A 22,579-nucleotide genomic window follows, 5' to 3' on the forward strand; every position below is an offset into this window, starting at 1 on the left:
TTTCTATGGAAGATGTGGCTTTAGTACTTACTGTTTCTTCTCTATCCTCTCAAAATTGACATAACGTAAATTTTGCTTTTATCAATATGTGGATATTAAAACATTACGGCCAATTATTGTTCATAAATGAGTCTTAAATTTATATTATGAATATATAAGAATACTTTATATTTTTTGTTTTTTGCTTACTTTGTTTTCTATGTTTCTAACTTATCGACAAACAAATCTTCTTGATCTTTTCAAACACATCAGATAATCCCACAGATGTGCATTTCCCTCCCCCTCCAAAAAATCTTTCTTCTGTGAACCTCCCTGTTATCTGCAGTGTGGACCAGTCGCTCTCAGGGCCAGCTGCTCAGCTGACATCTTAGAAGTCTCTTCACTCTTCATTTCTGGGAATTTCTTTTGTTTCTCTCTGTTTTGTTGATTCTCTGATTTCTGGATCTCCGATCCTCCTCCTTTGAGATTTATGCTCATATTTAATGGGTTCCTGAGGTGCAAGGAAGAGGCATTTTTTTTGAGACCATGCATGTATAAAAATGTCTTTATTTTGTCATCATACTTGATGTAATTTTAGGCTGGGAATAATGTTTTCTTGGAATTTTGAAGGCATTGCTCCATGACCTTCTTGCTTTCAAGGCTGCTGTGGAGTCCATCCCCTTTCTGACTCCCAATTCTTTGTTAGACCCCCAACCCCCACCTCCTGGTCTCTGGAAGCTTTTGGAATCTTCTTGTTTCTGGCATTCTGAAGTTTTATATTTCCTGGTATTCTTCCATGTCTCTGGCATTCATTTTATTGGCCACATGGTGGACTTATCCTAACCGGAAGATGCAGTCCCCTGTATTTTCCTTTGGAATACCTGTTAGTTGGATATCATACCTTGTAGACCAGTCCTTGAATTTTCCTGTCTCATTTCTCTGTTTCATAGTCTTTTTATTCTACTTTCTAAGGGATCTTGTTAACTTTATTTTTCATTTCTTTTATTAATGCTACATATTTTTTAATTTCTAAAAACATATCTTCTTCAAAGCTTGCTTTTTATGGTATCATGTTGCTTCATTTTCTCTTATTTCTCTGAGGGTATTAATTATATTTTTTGGTTGACATGGGTACTCTCTTGCATTAGGGGCTTTCCTCAAGTGTCCAGAAAACCTTGGTTTTGTTGAAATGACAGATCTGGGGTTGCATGACAGACCTGGGGTTGCTTGTGTGGCTCATTTGGTTGAGTGTCAGACTTTTTTTAAATATTTATTTATTATTTGAGAGAGAGAGAGAGAGAGAGAGAGAGAGAGAGAGAGAGACCGAGCGCATGAGCAGGGTAGGGGCAGAGAGAGAGGGAGACAAAGAATCCGAAGCACTATCCAGGTTCTGGGCTGTCAGTCAACACAGAGCCTGATGCAGGGCTCGAACTCACGTACCATGAGATCATGACTTGATCTGAAGTCAGATGCTCAACCACTGAGCCACCCAGGCGCCCCAAGTGTCAGACTCTTGATTTCGGCTCAGGTCATGAGCCCAGGGTCATGGGATAGAGCCCTGCATCAGGCTCCACACTGAATATGGAGCCTACTTAAGATTATCTCTCTTGTTCTCTGCCCACTCCCTGCTTGTGCTCTCTATGTCTCAAAACAAACAAACCAAAAAACAACAACAAAAAACTAAAACAAACACCACCCCCCCCCCCACACACACAGACATGAAAGAAAGGAAGAAAGGAATAAAAGAATAAAGAAAGAAAAGCAAGAAAGAAGGAAAGAAAGAAAGAAAGGTTGATTGATTCAGACACTTGCGGGAGGGGCGGGGAGGGAAGATAGTTGGAAGCTCTTTGTGCATGGGTGGGCTTGTAACCTGGGGATTCTCTGTACTGTACTGTAATTCGTGTCTGTAGGGTCTGTTCTCCTGCCTGGGAGCCTGGCTTTGGGAAGGGGGTGGAATCTCACAGGGCTTTGACTCAGTCCTTCTGTTTTTAGTAGGGTGCCTCACCCTGCCCTCAGCTGTGCTTAGAGTCAACTCTTTTAGAGGGAAATTTCTGGTCTCCTGCCTGGCTATGCAGGGTAGAGAAGAGATGTGGGGACCTAACTGTTCTTTATATAAATTTTCAACCAGTTCTCCTTCCTTCAGAGGTCACCTGGACCTAATTTCCTATTGACTCCTTACTCCACAGGGTTGGATTTCAGCGTTGTTTGGATTCTTTTGTTAGTTCCCATTGGTTCATCTGTTTTCTGACTTTAAGGATTTTGTGGCATGTCTGGTTTGCTTCTTGTCCTTTCTAATTTGTAATTGTCTTCATGCATTTATTTCATATTTTTATATTTATATCCGTTTTGTATAAATTGTTTTAGTGTCATTTTAGTACAGTTTTAAAGGATGCGGAGCAGGGGGCGGGGGGAGGCGTGTCCTCAGTATGCCCTGGTTAATGGAAGTATGCATTCTTTGCTTTCGATTGGTCAAAAACAATTTGTTCCCTTTGCACATTTGTGGGATATTTATATACTTTCTGATGCACAGTCATTTCTATTAAAAATGTCTTTTAAAATATTTTATTCTAATTTTTACATACATTTACTTAACACAGATTGAATATCATTTTCTATAAGTAGAAAGTGTGACCACCCACTGGATAGTTTAAAGGAGTAATTACCATTCTCAGTGAGCTACTTACTCATTTTTAAAAACTTTTCAGATAATTGTAGATTGATAGGAAGTTGTGAAAAGAGTACAGAGATGTCTTTGTACCCAGTTTATCCCAGTGGTGGACTACATGACTATTATATGACTATTATTTAAATATCAAAGTCAAGAAGTTGACGGTACAATGCTCATTAATTTTTAAAAGACATAGTGTTTTAAATTTCATATGGGGCAGAAAGTGTACATTGCAGATATATGTGAGACCCATGCAAAACTATTTTGTCTTTCAGCAATTTTTCCAGCTAGTCAAATTACGAAAGCTTGGACTTAGTGATAATGAAATTCAGCGGCTCCCTCCAGAAATAGCAAACTTCATGCAGCTGGTGGAACTTGATGTGTCTCGGAATGGTAAGAAAAAGATTCCACTTGAATTGTCCATTTGTCTCTTCTGGTGCTGGGGGCAATTTTTAGTAAATGTAGCTGCATAAATGCTGTTGGAGTTGCTTTTTCCGGTGGTTATGGAAAAGCTCTGTGTAAATTTGGGGATGAAATTAATGCCATTACTGAATAGTTTAGTCAGCTTACGGGTATTTACCAAAAATGTTTAATAGCACAATTTTTAGATGATGGTTTTCTCAAAGTAGGTTCAGTCTGATTCAGAGAGCCGGAGAGTGGACTGGGCAGTCATAATACCCAGCCCCCTCATTTTACCGAGTGTGACACTGAGAGCTGTTGGTGCGGTCATTCGCCCAGTGCTGAGGCTGCTGAGGCGAGGGGGAAGGGCGGGGCGGGGGGAAGGTTGGTTTGTCCGGCTGTGCTCCTGTGAGAGTCTGTCTCCCTGCAGTGAACAGAGCAGCTCGCTGTCCAGGCATCGTCGTGAGATTGATTATTCCTAATTAGGCCACTGATGATTCTGCACACTGGGGTTTGTGTGGTATATTTTGTGAGTTTATTTTGATTACCAGGTTTCACTGGAATGATGAAGTGCTTCCTTTTTCTTGAACATTCCAGTAGGATATCTCTATCCCGTTTAACCTTTCACTTTTAAGTGGATACCCTGGTTTAACCTTGTGGATTATAGCCCCGACAGCACTCGTGGAGTGGGCCGGAGCCCCTGCCACTGACAGCAGACATGATTAATTACTTTGAGTTCAAGTGGCAGCTCCCAGTGGTCCTGTCTTTAGTGATGGAATTCAGTTCTTGCAAAGACTCTGGTGTAACTTCCTCAGGATAGGCCCCGGCGTGCTCTGAATTATTTATACAAATGATGATCCCTTCCCTTCAAGTTTCTCCTCAGTGAGCCTCAGATCTGGATCTTTCATTCTCATGTCTTCCACAGAAACCACAAGGCTCAGGTACAGAATATTTTGGTGGGTCATTGTCATAAGACAGCAGTGTAATCAATGCTTAATTGAAAATGTGAAGAAAAAACAATTTTACCCCCTACTTTTAACAGCTGTTAATTTTTTGTCATCTATCAGATCCCATGAATTGGAAACTGTCTTTAGGCCAGGCCATATGTTCTTGACATAGACTCTACTTTTATTTTTCTTGAGAATTATTTCTTATCTTGAAGGTAATGGAAAAAGTGAAAAAATCTTATTTTTTGGACTGGCTGAATGGGTTGCAGAGGACCCAAATCTGCTTAGGTAAAGGGTATTGGATTTTAAGGATGGGGGTGGAGCTAACATTCCAAAAGCATTGGCACGGAGCTGGCATCGGACACTATGTTTGGAGTTTCATGGCCTCTGTCTTATGGTGTGTCTGCTTCTGTTGGTAGCTGCTCTGTTCTTCCCTCCCTGCTGACCTGCTCTCTTGGAACTGGCCCCTCCAGGCCCAAGTTGTTGTGGTGTCTTGCCTTGCACTTTTTGGCTTCTGACCCTGCTGGGGCATCTGTTTGCCAATGACACATTTCTAAGTGAGGAATGGTTGCTCCAACTCATCTTTTTAGGCCAAGTATAAACTACAAGCTGTAGGTCACAGGACACCCTGATGTTTGGCTCCCCGGAAACAGGGGTGGCAAGTAGTGCAAAGCTTGACCCCACCCCTCAGCACAGATACAGCTCCCCTCACACCTGAGTGTGGCATGGGGCAGGCATCTGAGGCCAGAACTGCTGCTAAGCTATCCTATATCACATTGATCTAAAGTATATATAATTGAGGGGCGCCTGGGTAGCTCAGTCCGTTGAGTGTCCGACATGGACTCAGGTCAAGATCCCACGGTTTGTGGGTTTGAGCCCCGTGTGGGGCTCTGAGCTGTCAGCACAGAGCCTGCAGCCAGCTTCAGATTCTGGGTCTCCCTCTTCTGCCTCGCTCCCGCTCACTCTCTCTCTCTCAAAAGTGAATAAACATTAAAAAAAAAAAAAAATTAGGGGCACCTGGGTGGCTCAGTTGGTTGAGCATCTGATTTCGGCTCAGGTCATGATCTCAGAGCTCGTGAATTCAAGCCCCGTGTCGGGCTCTGTGCTGACAGCTCGGAGCCTGGAGCCTGCCTCGGATTCTGGGTCTCCCTCTCTCTCTGCCCCTGACCCGCTCGCATTCTGTCTCAGTCTCTCTCAAAAGTAAATAAACATTAAAAAAATTTTAAAAATTCATTGAAGTATATGTAATTGAAACTGCTGTCCCTTGTCTCAGAAATTATATGTTATGAAGAATCGCTGGCAATTAATTCTATAAGGAAGCAGTGACTTAGGAAAGTGGTCACTGAAATCACACAATCTGAAGAAACAAAAGAGCAATTTTGAAATTGGCATTAGAAAAGTTCTACCACTTTCACATCTGCAGTTTCTTTCCATTCTTAGCTAGAAAGAAGGGCCACATGCTTCCTCCCATGTGTCCCTTTATACCTTCCAGCATACTGATGAAAGAAACTAGACTTTTATGGAAGTCAGTGTCAGGACGCAGAATGAAGTTTCCTTTCCTTCTGCAGGTATTGGGAGTTTTGTGAAGGATCCTGCAGATGCTGTCACCTTACCAGGCTTATTTAGAAATGCTGAGGGGAGGGGCGCCTGGGTAGCTCAGTCAGTTAAGCATCTGACTCTTGGTTTTGGCTCAGGCCCTGATCTCATGGTTTGTAGGTTTAAGCCCCGTGTCGGACTCTGCGCTGATAGCGTGGAGCCTATTTGGGATTCTTTCTCCCTCTCTCTGTGCCCCTTTCCCACAGCTAATGTGCACACACACAGTCTCCCTCAAAATAAATAAATAGACATTAAAAAAGTGCTGAGGGGAGTTAACCTCCCCCTTCCCCTATGGGCAGAGCCTTGCTCTGGCTCAGTAGCATGAATGTGTGTGTGTGTGTGTGTGTGTGTGCGCGCGCGCGCGCATGTATGGGCGTGATGGACAGTGTGGAGGAGGATGGCAGGCAGGGTTCCAGGCTTTCTTTGAGGTTGTGAGAAAAACAGAGATGACAGAACAGAACAAGGTCATATTTAGTTTAACCAACAGGAACATGGGTTTTAAGCTATTTCCAGGTCAGGCAAATCTCACCGTTCCCTCTCTCTCTTTTTTTTTTTTTTTTTGCAGATTAAATCACAATGAATTTCCTAGGCAACTGAGTAGGTAAATAAAGGTTGTGAAGTCTCTAGCCTGAGAGGCCGTGTGAAAACCCCTACTTTGTATGGATACAGGCATTTGTAAGGGTTTGCTTACATCTGGAGGCCTGGTGGAGCCTCTAGTATTCTGTGGCTCTGCTGAGGCTGCCCTCCATGATCAGAGAGACTGTTCCTTTTAGTCCTTCCCTAGTCCCTGAATTGTAGCAGGTCCACAGCCAGAGCTCTCTGTGTCATGGTAGGACCTTTACTGGCTTCCTCAGTTCCTGATTTTCCAGAGAGCATTGCCGGACCATGGAGGAAGGCAGGGTGTTGGTATCAGACCCCACAAGTCTTTGGTTCAGTGCTTGTCAAACTTCAGCATGCAGTGGGTTTTGTTAACCTGCAGATACTGATGCAGTAGGGCTGGACCGGGGCTTGAGATGCTGCATTGCTGGAAGTCCCCAGGGGCTGAGTAGCAGGATCCACAAGCTCACTACTAACGTTCCTTCAGCAGCTTCCTGTGGTTATGAGCATCACTTTGCTCAGGTTCCGTGGGCCCTGCACCTTCTCGCATGGAAGGTGGGAAACCTTCAAGATACTACTGGTGAAAAGCTAAGATGCTGTTACTGACCTAAGCTCGAGTTGGCCTTTCAGTCCAGGAGCAAAATTAGACGTGTTCTGGTGTTCCTTAGCTCAAGTGAGGAAGAGAAGACAAGTTTTGTGTTTGTCTCCAGAAAAATCTATAAATGAGGAGGAGAGAAGTTTTTATAGGCTTGTGTCCTATGCCAAGTACTGCCAAGACCTCTAAACCCTGATTTTGTGGCTTTATTCTCTGGCATTTCAGGCACAAAGTCCAGGGGATTGTGTATTGTGTTAGAAATGAGAAGAGTGAGCTTAGGAAGGAAGAGTGGTGCTTGTAGGTTATATATAGGCTGTGGAGACCTGTTCTGGAGTAAAAGGAGAGAGAGGCTTGGGATGAGCACAGTTTTGCCCCCGAAATGGCTGGATGTGGTTGGCAGGCAGGACTCTGGGTGGGAGCCCTGGCTCTGTTGCTCAACACCTGGCTATGGACAGTGTTTGGCCGTGTCCTGTGAAGGAGTAGGGACGAGGCACTGCTTCCATACAAACCCGGTGAGAGGCGAGGAAAGTGACACATTTCTCATGTCCTAACAGCGGATTATTTTTTCAGTCAGGCAATAACTAAAATAAACTGGGGGTAAAAGAAACTAGGTATTTCCTCTGACTGTAGATTAAAGGATGATTGGAGTGTATAAAATTGGTATCTGAATATGGTGTTACGATGCCTAAAGAAAGCATACGGCCCTGATTTAAGGTCTGAAGCAGTTTTCTGTGGTAAAATGCTTCATGTCTGTTTCCTGTGCTCACTGATCCTTAGTTGTTGGAGGGACACGACCTCTGGATATGTAAGAAAAGGTATTACCCCATGGTACTATCTTGCTATCCAGGAATCTCAGGCCGACTTTGTTAATGCATCACGAATCCTGCCTGAAGGGTTAGTCACTTGAATTTTATAGCCTGTGCTGTTATTTGACTTACATCACAGTACTATATCATTATCCATTTAGTTCATTTTTTCCCCAAGTGTAAGGCATATACCACTGGTACTGCTGGGGATGATTTTAAGTGGTGCCACATAACAGCAGTTTCTAATATTGAGTCATGGTGAGAAAGTTAGCATTTTTGTAAAAAAAACAATATTCCTTTTGGATTGCCTTCTGTAGAACTTAGTAACACTATGTTATATGTATCATCACACTTATCTGCTGTATGCGGGGTTATTAGTTTCTATCCGTGATAGTGACTTAAAGAAGTTGGCTTCCTTTAGAAATAAATCTCACTCAGATTTGAAGAGGTGATTTAACAGAATGAGGTAAATTCCAAAGAACACAGGTGCTCTACTAGTGTGGCCATCATTGTGAAGGTGGACAGGGATGGCTGGCATTGAGGGGTCCCACTGATTAGTATGAGCATTTCAGGCCAAAGAACCCATGGGTTTATTTCACTCTGGGGCACACAGAAAAACACGGCCAGCGTCCGCACACCCTGCCTAAGTACTTCGCAGACTTGAGTTAACAAAAACCTAAAGGATAGTTTTAGTACAAATCGTCACGATCACCAGGACAAGACTTCAGAGTGAGCAGATAGACAACCTGTCTACAGTACGGGCCTTCGTCCCACAGAGTCCAGAGGCCAGACTTTGCTGAAATGCATGGGTCAGTTGTCCTGTGTCCAGCCACAAGAAGCCGATCAGTGTCTGTGGTCTGTGGCTGTGGGTTTGTGTAATGAAATCCAAAGCCCGTTTTGAAGCCTCCTGAAATGACCTTGTATAACACCAAGCCTTGGTGCTTCTGAGTATGCCCTGAAAAAAGCTCTTTCTGGCAAGCAATACATCCAGTGTGCCTCAAAGTCTTGCTACTTAATTGTGAACAGTTAGCCTTTTTTTTGGTAATAACTACATACACCCACACCCCAAGTGTGGCAGAGGCCAGTTTCTACCCATGCAGACTTCAGACTAGCCACAGTCAAGCCATTGTTCTCTCTTTTCTCACTGCCTAATTCGTGCCTAAGTTTAGTGCTCTCTCTTTAGCTCTGTTACCTGCCCCAGTGGCTGGACTTCATACCGGCCCCAGTGACATCCCACGAAGAGAGGCCCCATGGGCCACTCTACCTTGTGTCTGGAGAGCTGGTCACTTTCCAAACCAGAGCTTGCTGTTTTACCTTTGTAAGAACTGTGACTTTCCTATCTTGAGCCCTTTCTCTGTCTTAGCTTGTACCTGTGCTTTTGTTAGGAAGAAGGGTTAATACAGAAAAAAATAGAATTGCCTTTTTCTCATGTTTTAATTCCAGATAATAACAATTATTTTTAAAGCAGAGGTGGGGGGCGCCTGGGTGGCGCAGTCGGTTAAGCGTCCAACTTCAGCCAGGTCACGATCTCGCGGTCCGGGAGTTCGAGCCCCGCGTCAGGCTCTGGGCTGATGGCTCAGAGCCTGGAGCCTGTTTCTGATTCTGTGTCTCCCTCTCTCTCTGCTCCTCCCCCGTTCATGCTCTGTCTCTCTCTGTCCCAAAAATAAATAAACGTTGAAAAAAAAAATTTAAAGCAGAGGTGGAAAGAAATTAGGCTTATGTGATATTTCTAGTCACCTTAGCATGCTACAAATAGTTTCTCCCCCCCCACCCAGGGAGCATTGTTGAAATGTGAAGATATATAGAAACCATTTCAGACACAGAAAAAGGTGAAATCAACTTTTCAAATAGCCCCCCCCTTTGGATGATATAGAAACATCAGTGATATTTTAGCAAATAAAACTGAAAACCCATCACAGTTTAGTGTTACACATTGTTAAATCAGAAGGGAAATTCTTAGAACATTGCCTTTGCTCCAAGTGTTTTTGGCACTCTTTCAGAATTTGTAGTGCATAATTTTGCATATCCTCAGACCAGTAGTTTCACTTTGTAGTGTGGATTGGTTTTTAAAATCAGCCAGACATTTTAAAATGCCAATTTAGGTAAATAAACCAGGACACTGACAGTCTTACGTTAGTTACCCCATATCTGCTTCAGATAGAGCAATTTCAAAAGGGTTGCATAATAATTCTGATCAATAGGAACAGCTCTGAAAACCATATATTAACTACCAAAGGGCAGGCACATGTTTAAATGTGTTTTCAGCATCTGTGTTTTTTTTTTTTTTTAATTTTTTTTTTTTCAACATTTATTTATTTTTGGGACAGAGAGAGACAGAGCATGAACGGGGGAGGGGCAGAGAGAGAGGGAGACACAGAATCGGAAACAGGCTCCAGGCTCTGAGCCATCAGCCCAGAGCCTGACGCGGGGCTCGAACTCACGGACTGTGAGATCGTGACCTGGCTGAAGTCGGACGCTCAACCGACTGCGCCACCCAGGCGCCCCTCAGCATCTGTGTTTTTAGAGTACAAAGACAAGCTTAGAACTTCATGACCATGTATCTTTGAAGTATTCCAGTATTGCTGCAGACAAATTTTTAGCATTTCTCCTTCAGTATTAGCTGCCTTAAAATAAAATCTGAGCTTGCTTTTTACGTTGCATATGAACCATTACAGAGATCTGCTGTACAGTGATTTCATTAGTGAAATAAAATCTGAGTATTGTGTATTTTCTTATTCAGATAATCTACAGAAACTAAACTTTGTTACTATAGATCCCTTTTGATGGCCGTATTGACACTTTTTGCATTTTTTTCCCTTAACTTTTCTCCAGAATATCTGAATCCTTTTTGCTCTCATCTCGAAGGGTTTCCTTAGGTTGCCTGCCTTGTACTTCCTTTTCCAGAATGTATAGAAGAGTAAACTATTGCTATTTATTATGGTAATATAGCTTAATTTTTGGTTACCAGAAAAGTTGTGATTCTCCTGAATAAGTTGTAGGTTTATGTAACTTTGTCTCTTGACTTTTTTTTTTTTTAATTAGCAGGTTTATAATAGAGATGATAACTTTTGCATTTGAGAACAACACCTCTGAATATATTTTTTAGGTCAACAAGCTCTTTAGTTAGTTCCAGGTTCTTTCAACGTTTATTTATTTTTGGGACAGAGAGAGACAGAGCATGAACGGGGGAGGGGCAGAGAGAGAGGGAGACACAGAATCGGAAGCAGGCTCCAGGCTCTGAGCCATCAGCCCAGAGCCTGACGTGGGGCTCGAACTCCCGGACCGCGAGATCGTGACCTGGCTGAAGTCGGACGCTTAACCGACTGCGCCACCCAGGCGCCCCAGTTCCAGGTTCTTTGAATTCTTTGTCTACCTTCCTCCCTCATCCCCTGCCCACTTCATTTCATTCACTGGGTCTTCAAATGCTATGCTCTGTGTTAGATGCCACATTTTCCAAAAACAATGGTAGATTTACATAGAGCTAAGGCAGAGTTAGAGAAGCAAAAATAATTGTTTAAAAAAAATGGTTTCTCCTGAAATAAAACAAAACTCCAACATGTGGGATGACAGTTTCTGTTCACTTTTTAATTAAGCAATATATGTAGGCATGGCTTTGACAGTTTCCAGCTCTGAAAGTGATTGCAAGTAAGCGGCCATATTACTTCATTTTGATCTTGCTTTTGAGGCCACCTACTTTGTCATGTGAATGTGCCTTGAGCCAAGTGACGCTGAGCCTCTGGGCAGCTAAAGGCTGGGTGGCATCTCTGTGTCAGGATGGTGACAGCTACACTCTGCTCTGAATGCAAACGGTGCTCTGAGCTTATTAAGCTGGAAGAGACACAACTTAGAAAGGGGTGGAGGATCCAAGAAGGAGAAAGTGAATGAGGAGCTGCAGCTTGAGGATTATATATAGAAATCATTTGGTTTTTAAATTAGCTTTATAAGTGTTGAATAAGTCTCCAACCTGAGGTATCTGCGCAAAGCTAATAATGAATTATGACTCTGAATTATTTTGCAGTTTGAAAAAAGGCTTGGACCCTGGCCTCTTTTTTTTTTTTTTAATGTTTATAGTTATTAACTATAGCCCGTAATTACTTCAAGTAAAATTTATTGAGCACCTACTGTATTTATCTAAGACTCTTTGCCTTATTCTTCCATCCCTTAAGGAAGTAAATGTACAGGCACAACAAACATATGTGAAGAACTGCCCATAACATCTGTTACGCTGTTATATAAATAAAGTGCTGGGGCCAGCAGAGGAGTGTCAGTAACTGTAACTGATTGAAAGAAGCTTGAAGGAAGAATGTGTTCTTTTGGTTTGAAATTGAAATCAGGCAGTCTTTAGAAATTCTCATATTTTAGTTGTAAATTTGGAGGGAGTTAGTAAGTAGATTCCTCAGCTGAGTGTTTATTGTTACTTGTTGGAGATTTTTTTCAAATGTTTGTTATGGATTTACAGAGTCAGAAATATCCTTGAAATGCAAATATCTCAGCGCTTGTCTTTTAGATATTCACTGAAAATTTTTAGATTTATCAAAAATCAAAGAAGCACCCAGTACATAAGAATAACAACTGAAACTATATGAGTTGTCATCAGATTCTTTCTCATTATTGTACAGCTGATTACTGCTGTGTTGTAAAGGATTTGTTCTGTCAGGTGAAATGCTAAGCTCCATGTAGTAGTCAAGATAGATGACTATTGATTAAAAAAAAAAAAAGCCAAAATCTCAAGTCCTCAACACATTGAAGAACTTTATTAGTGCTTGACTTACAGTCCAGTTCGGGGGAGGGGGGAGGGATGTGGGAGTCAGGGGAGACAGAGAATAGGGAAACGGGTGGTGAGAGGCTCTATACAGTCAAGGATCCAGGCTTCTTCTTAAGATATTACATCTTCACTCAACTAATAGCTTCCAAGGTCCTCGTGGGAGGGGGAGACATTGGGGGATTGTATGTGGGCAGTTTGTGTGGATCATGTCAAGAAATGCTGTACATCATTTCCATCCATGTTCTACTGGCTAATTTTATGCCCCCAACTTAACTGAAAGGAGCTTGGAAATGCTGTTAGATATTTGTACAGGAAGAGAAACCTGGCTGTTGGGAAACACTAGCATCATCTACCACAAATGGCAAATAATTGAATGCTGCCATTGTATGGTTTTATGTCACTGGTCACATGCAGGCCTCGTAAACACACACACACACACACACACACACACACACACACGATTATGTTGCACTGTCACAACCTTCCAGTGAGTGACACATTTATGGGAAATTTAGATACATGTCAGTAGAGGACAAGGTAGCTTTCCTTCCAATTTCTGCACAAAAAATTTTAAACCCAGGAATAGATGAACAGAATTGATAGCCATGGTTGCTAATCATTGGCATAAAATCTGTGCAAGTGTGCGTAATGTTTTCTAATTTGAATTTTTAGAAACTAAAATATATTTTGAAAATTAGAATTTTATATTTGAGGAATGTTTGAAGCTCTTGCTCTAGGCAATATGGGATCATTAACAGTTTTCAAGCTAGGGATCACCATCTTGGACAAGCTACTTAACCTCCCTGTGCCTCAGTTTCTTCATCTGTAAAATGGAGATATAATAGCCCTGACTTCATAGAGATGTGACCCTCAAAAGAGGCTGTGTATGAAAAGTGCTTAGAACAGTGCCTTGTGCATAATGAACACTCAGCATTAGCTGCCATAACTAATCCTGTCATCATCCTCATATTGAGTCATGGAGATCTGAGCTAGCACTGTGAGATTAAGAATGAAGGGCAGGGGGGTGCCTGGGTGGCTCAGTCGGTTGGGCGTCCAACTTCGGCTCAGGTCATGATCTTGCGGTCCATGAGTTCAAGCCCCGTGTCGGGCTCTGTGCTGACAGCTCAGAGCCTGGAGCCTGTTTCAGATTCTGTGTCTCCCTCTCTCTCTCTGACCTTCCCCCATTCATGCTCTGTCTCTCTCTGTCTCAAAAATGAATAAACATTAAAAAAATAAAATTAAAAAAAAAAAGAATGAAGGGCAGGGGCGAGGACACCACGGGTTTGGAGGCTGGAGTGATGTGGGTGAGGAGGGTTCCTGCCTGAGGCGCCATCTACACACCAGGTGCCACGTCCAGCCATTGTGTCACCTCGTCACCCCTGTGTTTTGTCTAATTCACACGCTACTCCTGGGAGGTGGGCAGCAGCATCGCAGAATGAATGATCAGGAAACGGAGCCTTGAAGAAGTGCTATGTCCCAAACTGTACTTGTACTTAGTTGTGGGGCTGAAATAAGAAACTCAGCAGAGTGGCACTTCTAACTATTTTTGGAGCATCTAGAAAATGATAAAGGTAGGCCTATTACTTTTTGTCTGGGTTAGAGAAAGGATATAGACAATACTGGGACTAGGTTCTCCCTGGATTCAGAGATAAAAACAGGGAAAAATCATTAAGACATTTAAACTCCTAAAAATCTACATAGTGAATGAATCCAATCACTTCTAAAATTGGCCCACCCAGAGAGGAGGTGCTTTGTAAATCTTCTAAGGCTGGAAATGGAACATCATCTAATGAAAGATGTGTGGCTTTCGCAATAAGCTACTATGTCACACTTCTAAGGTAATTGTGCTGTTTTGACAAAAGATCACAATCTCATAAGATTGGTGCCTTGCTAGAAGTGTAGAACAAGGAAAGCCAAAAACTAAGACTGCATAGGATTTTACCTTAGAAAGAAAAGAGATTAGACAACACGAACTTCCCTTGGAAGCAAGTGTAGCCTTCTTTTTTATCCATGGGATGGTTAAGATCATCCCATTCTTTTCTCAGGATATGAATATTCACCAAACACTGTCATGGGCATTTAATTCTCTGATATGAACATTGAAGAGAGGTGACGGATAGGCTGACCAGTTGCCTTTAGTACCTAGTTCCTTTAGCATGGCTGATCACTTGGTCCCATGTGAATTTTCTTAGTATGGCACATGCTTTCACAGCCTGATCTTCTCCAAACACATTGTCACTGAGCTGGCAACTAGAAGACTTACCTGATTAACCCACAGAGGATCATCTCTTTGGTGTTACGCTATATGAAGCTATGCCTCCAGCAGCCAGCGAATTTGTCCTCTTTGAAATTCTTTGGAACACCGAGTAGCACTAATTTCAGTGGGTCTTCCATTTCTTTCTTTCTTTCTTTCTTTCTTTCTTTCTTTCTTTCTTTCTTTCTTTCTTTCTTTCTTTCTTTCTTTCTTTCTTTCTTTCTTTCTCTTCCTTCCTTCCTTCCTTCCTTCCTTCCTTCCTTCCTTCCTTCCTTCCTTCCTTCCTTCCTTCCCTCCTCTCTTGGTAAAATGAATTACGTTTGCCCTAAGAAGATAAAGAAAAGCACCTTGAAAAGGGTAGAGAAATGAATCACTAGGATCATTTCTTTTGTAGCTTATGTTGTTTAAAGCACATGTTCATTGTTGAGAATTAAATAATAGTCAAACACAAAGACACATTATTGGAAAACCAAGAGAACCGTGTGAATCTTTAGAGTATTTATTGGGTGCCTGTTCTGGACTACCAGTAGGCTAAGCACTTCATGTGCATATTCTCATATAATATCTCATTGAATCATCAAATCTTCTCCAAGCAGTACCTGGTATCCTCTTTTTACAGATGAGACAACCGAGTCTCATAAGTAAACCACGGGAATGTAATATATAGCACATTTACTACAGGTAGTAATCCTGTACTGCATATTTAAAAGTTGCTAAGAGAGTATATCTTTATTTTTAATTTTTAATTGTTTATTTATTAATTTTTGAGAGAGAGGCAGAGAGAGAGCGAGACAGAATCCCAAGGAGGCTCCGCACCATCAGCGCGGAGCCCAACACGGGGCTTGCACCCACGAACCATGAGATCATGGCCTGAGCCAAAATCAAGAGTCAGATGCTTAACCAACTGAGCCCCCCAGATGCCCTGTTAAGAGAGTAGATCTTAAAAGTTCTCATAACATGAAAAAATTTTGTAAGTATATCTGGTGATGGATGTTAAATAGACTTACCATGGTAATCATTTCACAATATATATAAATACTGAATCATTATGTTCTACACCTGAAACTTGAATATGGTTATACACCAGTTATACTCAATCAAAAAAAAGTGAGTCTCAGATTAAAAACTTTTTCTTGGGCACATGGCTAGTGAGTAGCAGAACTGGTATTTGATCCCAGGTTGGTGAGACTCTAAAATCACGGTTCTTTCTCCCCAGTATAAAAGTGTTTTATCTTACTACTGAGGAATGAGCATTAATAATGTTTTTAATGTATTTTATTTATCTTTTTCCCCCTTTTATTACCAGTTTCACAAAACTGGGATTATGCAGCACATGTCTCTTGCTTTTATTCACTTATTATGGGTTGTGAGTGTTTCCCAAAGCATTATTATTAAATATGTAAATGTTTTAAAAGGCAGATTAATTTATAGCTCCTACCTTTTTATCTTTCTGGAGAAAATACGAACAGATCTGTAACACCTAACAGGAAGCTGTAGATTTCAAAGGATGGTCCGTGTTGAATAACTGACAAGACAGGGGAGTTTCCAGACAGATGTGATAAGTTAAGAGTCAACCAGACAGTGAAGAAAGAGATGAATAAGCAGTTTAGAAGTTTCTACCTGATTTAGGATTTTTGTGTTTAGGGGGCACAGTTACCCCCTAATGTAGTTGCAGAGGTAGCCACAGAAAGAAGGTGGACAGCAGCAGACCAAGCGTAAGTGCTCAACTGCTTTTAAGGTGCCGTGATGCAGTCAGTTCTGTATTTACCTAACATGTATTTTGTTTGTGAAGGTGCTTGATCAAAGTATCATTACACACAAACAGTTGATGTCCTGAAGTATTTAACCTTGTTGTTCAACTTTTGTTTGATGGTGCTGCAAAGTGTTTGAGAATAGCCCTTCTTCCATTCAGCTGGGCTGATGAGGGATGGGTCAGGATGAACTAGGGGATCTGAGCAAATTAGACAAAAGTGACAGAACCAAGTGCCAGTAACTTAGTACACGTCCAAAATAAAAGCAGCCTAGAGCTGGGAGAGATTCCTGAGTGACACCAGAGGGGCTGTGGAGACAGATCTCTCAGGGGAGGCCTGTGGTAAGTGGGGAGGCAGCAAACCACTGGAGGGACTTGCATGGGTCCTGGCAACCCTCCTTCCCTCAGCTAACTGCCGTTTGTGTCGTGGTCTGTTTAGCTGGCTAAGACCCAAGGGGCCAAGCATGGCAAGGGCCTGGGCCAGTCTGAAGTTAGCCCTAAGTTGAGTCAAATGCCATGGGCATGTGCCTTATCATAATTGCAAATAATCATAATTTGCTTCAAGAAGTCCCTACTTGCCCTATGCCTCCCCACACACCTTTGAAATCATCACTCCTTTCAGGGGCTTTGCACATTGGCAACTAGAGAGAAACGCTAACTGTTGTGCTTCCTTTACACCAAGGTCCCTGCCTTTGGATTTTGTCGTGGACTGGTCAGCCTTTGGGTTTGACTAATTGGAGAATGGCAAAGAGGTGTCCTCCCTGTAGATCTTTGGCATTTTCTGAGCAGATGCTTTGGTCGTCTGGAGCCCTTCCCTGCTGCCAACTGAATTTCATCTTATCTCTAAAATTCTTCTTTTCTGTATTACCAGCTGTTCTGATCTTCGTTAGGGATCTATATGGGAAGAGATAAACTCAAAGAAATGTTCTAAATAAAGGCATCATATTTCATATTGAAAAGCACAACAAAATGAATTCCTGGCTAGAATGTATGTTTCACCAAGATAAGGTACATTGGAGCAAGAACAGTTTTAAAATAAGTTTTATTCATTTCTTAACTATTTAACAATCACCAGGTATGTAAGTTACATGTGGGGAGCTAGAGATGGCAAGTCGGTTTAGTGATGGCCCTCGAGGGATTTAGGGCACAACGGTGAAGGGACCAAGTCCATCTGTGATACCAGGACAGTGTGGAAAATCCTGTCTCAGAGATATGCCTGAAGGAGCTTGGAGAGGGAGGATCTCAGTCATTCCTGGGAGGGATGACACTCAAGCCCTGAGGTACAAGTAGCAGGTAGAGATGAAGTTCGGGAAGGATATTTCTGGGCAGATGAATTGCACGAGTGTGTGTCTGAAATAGCGTGATGAATTTGGGAAATGCAAAATATTACTGGAGTACATGGCGATGAGATCATGAAGGTTCTGTATACATGGCTAAGGAATGTTTTCTCGAAAGCTCTGTGGGACCTCTGAAAGGATTTCCAGGAGGGGAATGGCTTACATGTCACCCTGGCACTAGCAGGAACGTGTAGTTGATTGAGGGCAGCCTGGAAGCAGGAGGTCATGTTGAGGGTAGAAAGAGCAGAGAAGGGTGCAAGAGAAAAGGAGATGCCAGAACAGGTGTGTGGGTGACAAGTGGGAGGCTTGCTGGATGTGGAGGGGTAGGGTGAGTGGGAGGATAAACTCCCACTCACCACTGCAGAAGAGATGGGAGACATTAAAGAAAGATCAGGAGGAAAGCTGAGTTTATATGTGGGCATGTGGAAGGTGAAATGCCTTTGGGATATCTAAATAGAGATGTTCAGTAGGCAGCTGAATATAAGGATCTGAGGCTCAGGGGAGAAATTTTAGCAGGAGATGAAGGTTTGGGAGTCATCCAGGTGTAGGTGATGGTTGAAGCCATGGGCATGAATGACGTCACTCAAGGAGTGGGAGTAGATATGGTATTGGAAGGGGGAGATGAGCACGCATAATATTACTGTTAAAAAGAAAGCAGAGCAGCAGGGCCCCTTGTAAGATTCTGAGAAGTAACAGCAGGATGCTTTGTCAGTATTGTTGACTGGGGTTGTAGAAAAGGCCCAGCAAGAGAATGGCAATCATTGGATTGAATTATGGGATGGAGAGGAAGCCTGCAGATTAATGGGTGAAGTTGTCCTGGATGAAGGCGTAGACACTGGCTGTAGAAAGGCAGCACCTTTGGTAGCACCACGATTGGAGGACTGATGAGAAACAGGAGAGTCACAGGAGCTTAACCAAGGGTGGGACCAATGGCACGGAGCACATCCAGAAAGGCTGCAGTGTAAAAGGGAATGGAATGGTCAATAAATGTGGACTGAAAAGTTTCCATTGGTTTGACATCTGCGAGGTCATCTGTGACAACAAAAGCAATGTCAAAAGTGGTTTATAGCACACGTTGTTTGTTTTTTTACACTTTTCCCTTGACTCTGAGAGATCAGAGGAAGGCTTGAAAAACACCAACAATCACCATTTCCAGGAGGAAACAGCAGCAGTCACTGTTTCCTGCTGCATCTGCCAGTTGTGAGGGATGTGAGTGATCCTGATGGTGGTGTATGTCTTGGACAGCTGACTCTATGACATAATTAATGGAGAGATTTCATAACTCTTTGGGTGTAATGTGTACATGTTTGATCGGTGTCTGGCATTGGAATGAGCCATGCAGGCTTTGCTGCTGCCACCGAGAGGCAGACCCAGAAGGCAAAAGGTGGGGGTAACCAGCCACCAATATTCTCTGTCTGGAGTCTGGTCATTAGCTATGGCTTGGACCAGAGTAGACTCAGGACATTTTAAGCCTGCTTATTCCATAGTAAGTGTTGAAGACAACAGACAAAGTTTCCTCCTTCCAAGACCCTTTTGTGATTGTATTTACCCATGGTGTTTCCAAGTTTACTTTACACCTTGCGATTACAAAACAAAACAAAACAAATACACACACACACACACACACACACACACACACAAGCAGTATACAGTCATTATAAAAACTCAATGGTGGCAAGTAAAGGAAAAGTCAACAACCTGCCCTTTCTACTTCCAGACTCTCCTGGCCCTGGCTGAGGTTGCCAGTGTTGGGTATCACACTGTAGTGGGCTTATTTAAAAAAAATTTTTTTAGGGGTGCCTGGGTGGCTCAGTTGGTGTAAGTGTCTGACTTCACCTCAGGTCATGATCTCATGGTTTGTGAGTTCCAGCCCCATGTCAGGCTCTGTGCTGACAGCTCGGAGCCTGAAGCTTGCTTGCTTCAGATTCTGTGTCTCCCTCTCTCGCTGCCCCTCCCCAGCTTGTCCTCTCTCTCTCTCTCTCTCTTTCTCTCTCTCTCTCTGTCAAAAATAAACATTAAAAAAATTTTTTTAAGTTTACTTATTTATTTTGAGAGAGAGAGGCAGGGAGGGGCAGCGAGAGAGAGGGAGAGAGAGAATACCAAGCAGGCTCTACCCTCTCAGCGTGGAGCCCAATGTAGGACTTCAAACCCACGAACCACAAGACCATGACCTGAGCCAAGATCAAGAGTTGGGTGCCTAACCGACTGAGCCCCTCAGGTGCCCCTGTACTGGGCTTGTTTTTATGATACTTCTGTTAGTCACTGGATTATGGATCACAGTGGGCACAGAGTGTGTGTCTCTTATACCTCTGTCTCCTTACCATCCGCCATATAGGTAGTTCCTTAAATAAATGGATAAATGAACAAATGGATGAATACATGAACAAGTGAGTGAATCTCTTAGACTTAGCCCTTGAGACCATTCCTTCCATTGTAATTTCAGAGAGAAACTGGCTACGAGAGGAAAGCACCTATTTTTGTCACCTTTTGATGTGTAGGAGCACTTATTATATGGATGGTACTGTGTAATAAGGTCCAGGCTCTGTAGTCCCTTTATCCATCCTGGGGGTGCAGATTTCTTGAATTATGTGAATAAAATTAATCTATTCAGAAGCTGGTAGATGACTGGCAGAGGTGACAAGCTTAGCACTTCAATGGAATTAGAAGGTGAGATATTTATAACACATTTTAGATTCTTAAAAAGGATTAAATCTGAACTTTTACATTGAGTTCAGTCTAGAAACTTTAACTGTGCATTCTGTCTGTGTCAGGCAGTGGGGTACTATCACATGTATTGCAGAAGGAGGAATGACAAGCCACAGTCTACCCCCAGGAATGTTCAGACCCTGTGGGCAAAACCATATTTATAGGTTTAAAATGGAAGACCAGAATGCCCTGCTGATCATCAGACCACAGAGAAAGGGGCTTTCAGGAATGGTGAGAGCAAGTATTCTTTCTGCCTAGAAACTTAGACTTCGAATTATGGCCTTCATTCACTTGCAGCAGCATTTCTCCAGATGGGCTTGAGACTGCCTATGTTAGAATCCTTGTTAAGACTGCATATTTCCACCTTAGATAAGGACTATGCAATCAAACTTCCAGGGCATGATTCCTGGAGTCTGCATTTTAATCTCCAGAAGAACTTGTCTGAATTTAAATTGGAGCTAGGAGCCTAACAGAACCTTAATAGTTCCTGGTGGGGTCACGATCCTGAACAGCATTAGGCTAAAAGGATGTCTTTACAACCTGACCTTTCTTGCCTTCAGTGAAGTCCATAGAATAATGGCTTAAGTACAGGAAATGATTTTTTACTAGTCCAAAAAGCAAGTGTCTATTGTAAGAACCTGAATTACCCTTTAAATAAGCAAACATTGGGGCACCTGGGTGGCTCAGTCAGTTAAGTGTCAGACTCTTGATTTTGGCTCAGGACATGATCTCCTGTTTAGTGAGTTTGAGCCCCGTGTCAGGCTCTGCGCTGACAGCATGGAGTCTGCTTGGGATTCTCTCTCTCCCTCTCTCTCTGCCCCTTTCCTGCTCATGCTCTGTCTCTCAAAAATAAATAAACAGTAAAAAACAAAACAAAACAAAACATTGAGTTATGAGAAACACTCATTGTAATTCTAAGAACTCCAAAACATTTAGCCAGTGGCAATGCCAGAAGAATATATTTGCATGCCTTGTATGATGAATACTTTAAGGGGATAACACCAATTTTAATGTATAAGTTCTGTTTCTTTTTAAGGAGTTAAATGAATTATAAATAGCATACCCTTTCATCTGTTGACAGCTTACAAAATTTAAGCCTTTAAGGTCTTTTTCTACAGTATTTCTTTGAATCACTTAAACATGTTTTGAGCCCTTTTTAGAATACCTTTTGCATGCTGTTTTCTAATTTAGCCTCTTTTTTAAAAGGGTTACTTTTGGAAAGGTGTACTTGTATTACACGTAAAGGGATTTCTTAAAAATTTATCTTACCTAAAAATGAGGAGGAGGCAGCTAAATTAGATTCAAACACGCCCCCTCCGTCCTTTCCCCATCTTCAACCGAACAAAATAGCTTTCCCTTGATACTTTGCTGTTTTCCGTCCCATTTGAGGCAACTTGACAAAGCCTTCCGTGCACACGGTCTTTACATGTTGGCTCTCTTCAATCTGAGAGCAGAAATAGCTTTCTGATGGAGGTAAATTATGGATGGGAGCCATGAATAATTGTCAGATATGCACTAAAATGGCCAGGGCCTCATCATTAGTGGTTCCTAACACGGCTGCACATTGGACTCAGTACTTTTTAAAGTACTGCCCTAATCCCACCCCAGGTTGATTTATTGGAATCTCAGGTGGTGATTGGCCCCAGGTGGTTCTAACATACAGTCAGGACTGAGAACCAATTAAGTTAATTAAATGCCTCAGCATTTCTCAGAGGCAGCTATAAGACCCTCTGTATCTGAATCGCCAAGAGTGTTGGGTTAAAAATGCAGACTCCTACGGTGGACCGTAGACTTGGTGAGACAGTTGCTAGGAGTGGGTCCGGCCCCATCATCAAATAAGTGCTCCCATTGATTCCTCTGTACTCTGACATTGAGAATCCCCAGCGCCTGGGGACACTCAGTGGTTTCCTTAGACCTGGGGTAGGGATGTGCATTGGGAAAAGCTGGTGAGAATAATTGAGAAGCCATGTTTTGGCTAGTTTATCTGGGCCAAAGAGCTGCTCCCTGTGCTTCTGGAGAACTGCATTGTTCACTCCTTGCCTTGCAGCCTCTCTTCTATTCTGTGTGCTACCCAGAGTGATTTGAGGAGTCTGAATGACTCATTCTAGCCTGTGGTCAAGGCTGTCAATTGACAAACACTGTGCATGGTGTGGGGGTGTGAGAGGAGAACACTGAGTTTA

At 42.5% G+C, this 22,579-nt stretch overlaps 1 protein-coding gene across 1 annotated transcript in view; it reads left to right on the forward strand.

Moving 5' to 3' along the window:
• The window catches only part of LRRC1 (leucine rich repeat containing 1), a 135,266-nt gene that overhangs the window by 47,684 nt on the left and 65,003 nt on the right, over positions 1 to 22,579 (forward strand). The window contains exon 2 of the mRNA XM_043591666.1: positions 2,923 to 3,040. Within this exon, the coding sequence (XP_043447601.1) occupies positions 2,923 to 3,040 (118 nt within the window). The remainder of the gene's footprint in view (positions 1 to 2,922; positions 3,041 to 22,579) is intronic.

The sequence above is a fragment of the Prionailurus bengalensis genome, chromosome B2 (assembly GCF_016509475.1).
Source record: "Prionailurus bengalensis isolate Pbe53 chromosome B2, Fcat_Pben_1.1_paternal_pri, whole genome shotgun sequence".
NCBI classification, from domain to species: Eukaryota; Metazoa; Chordata; class Mammalia; order Carnivora; family Felidae; genus Prionailurus; species Prionailurus bengalensis.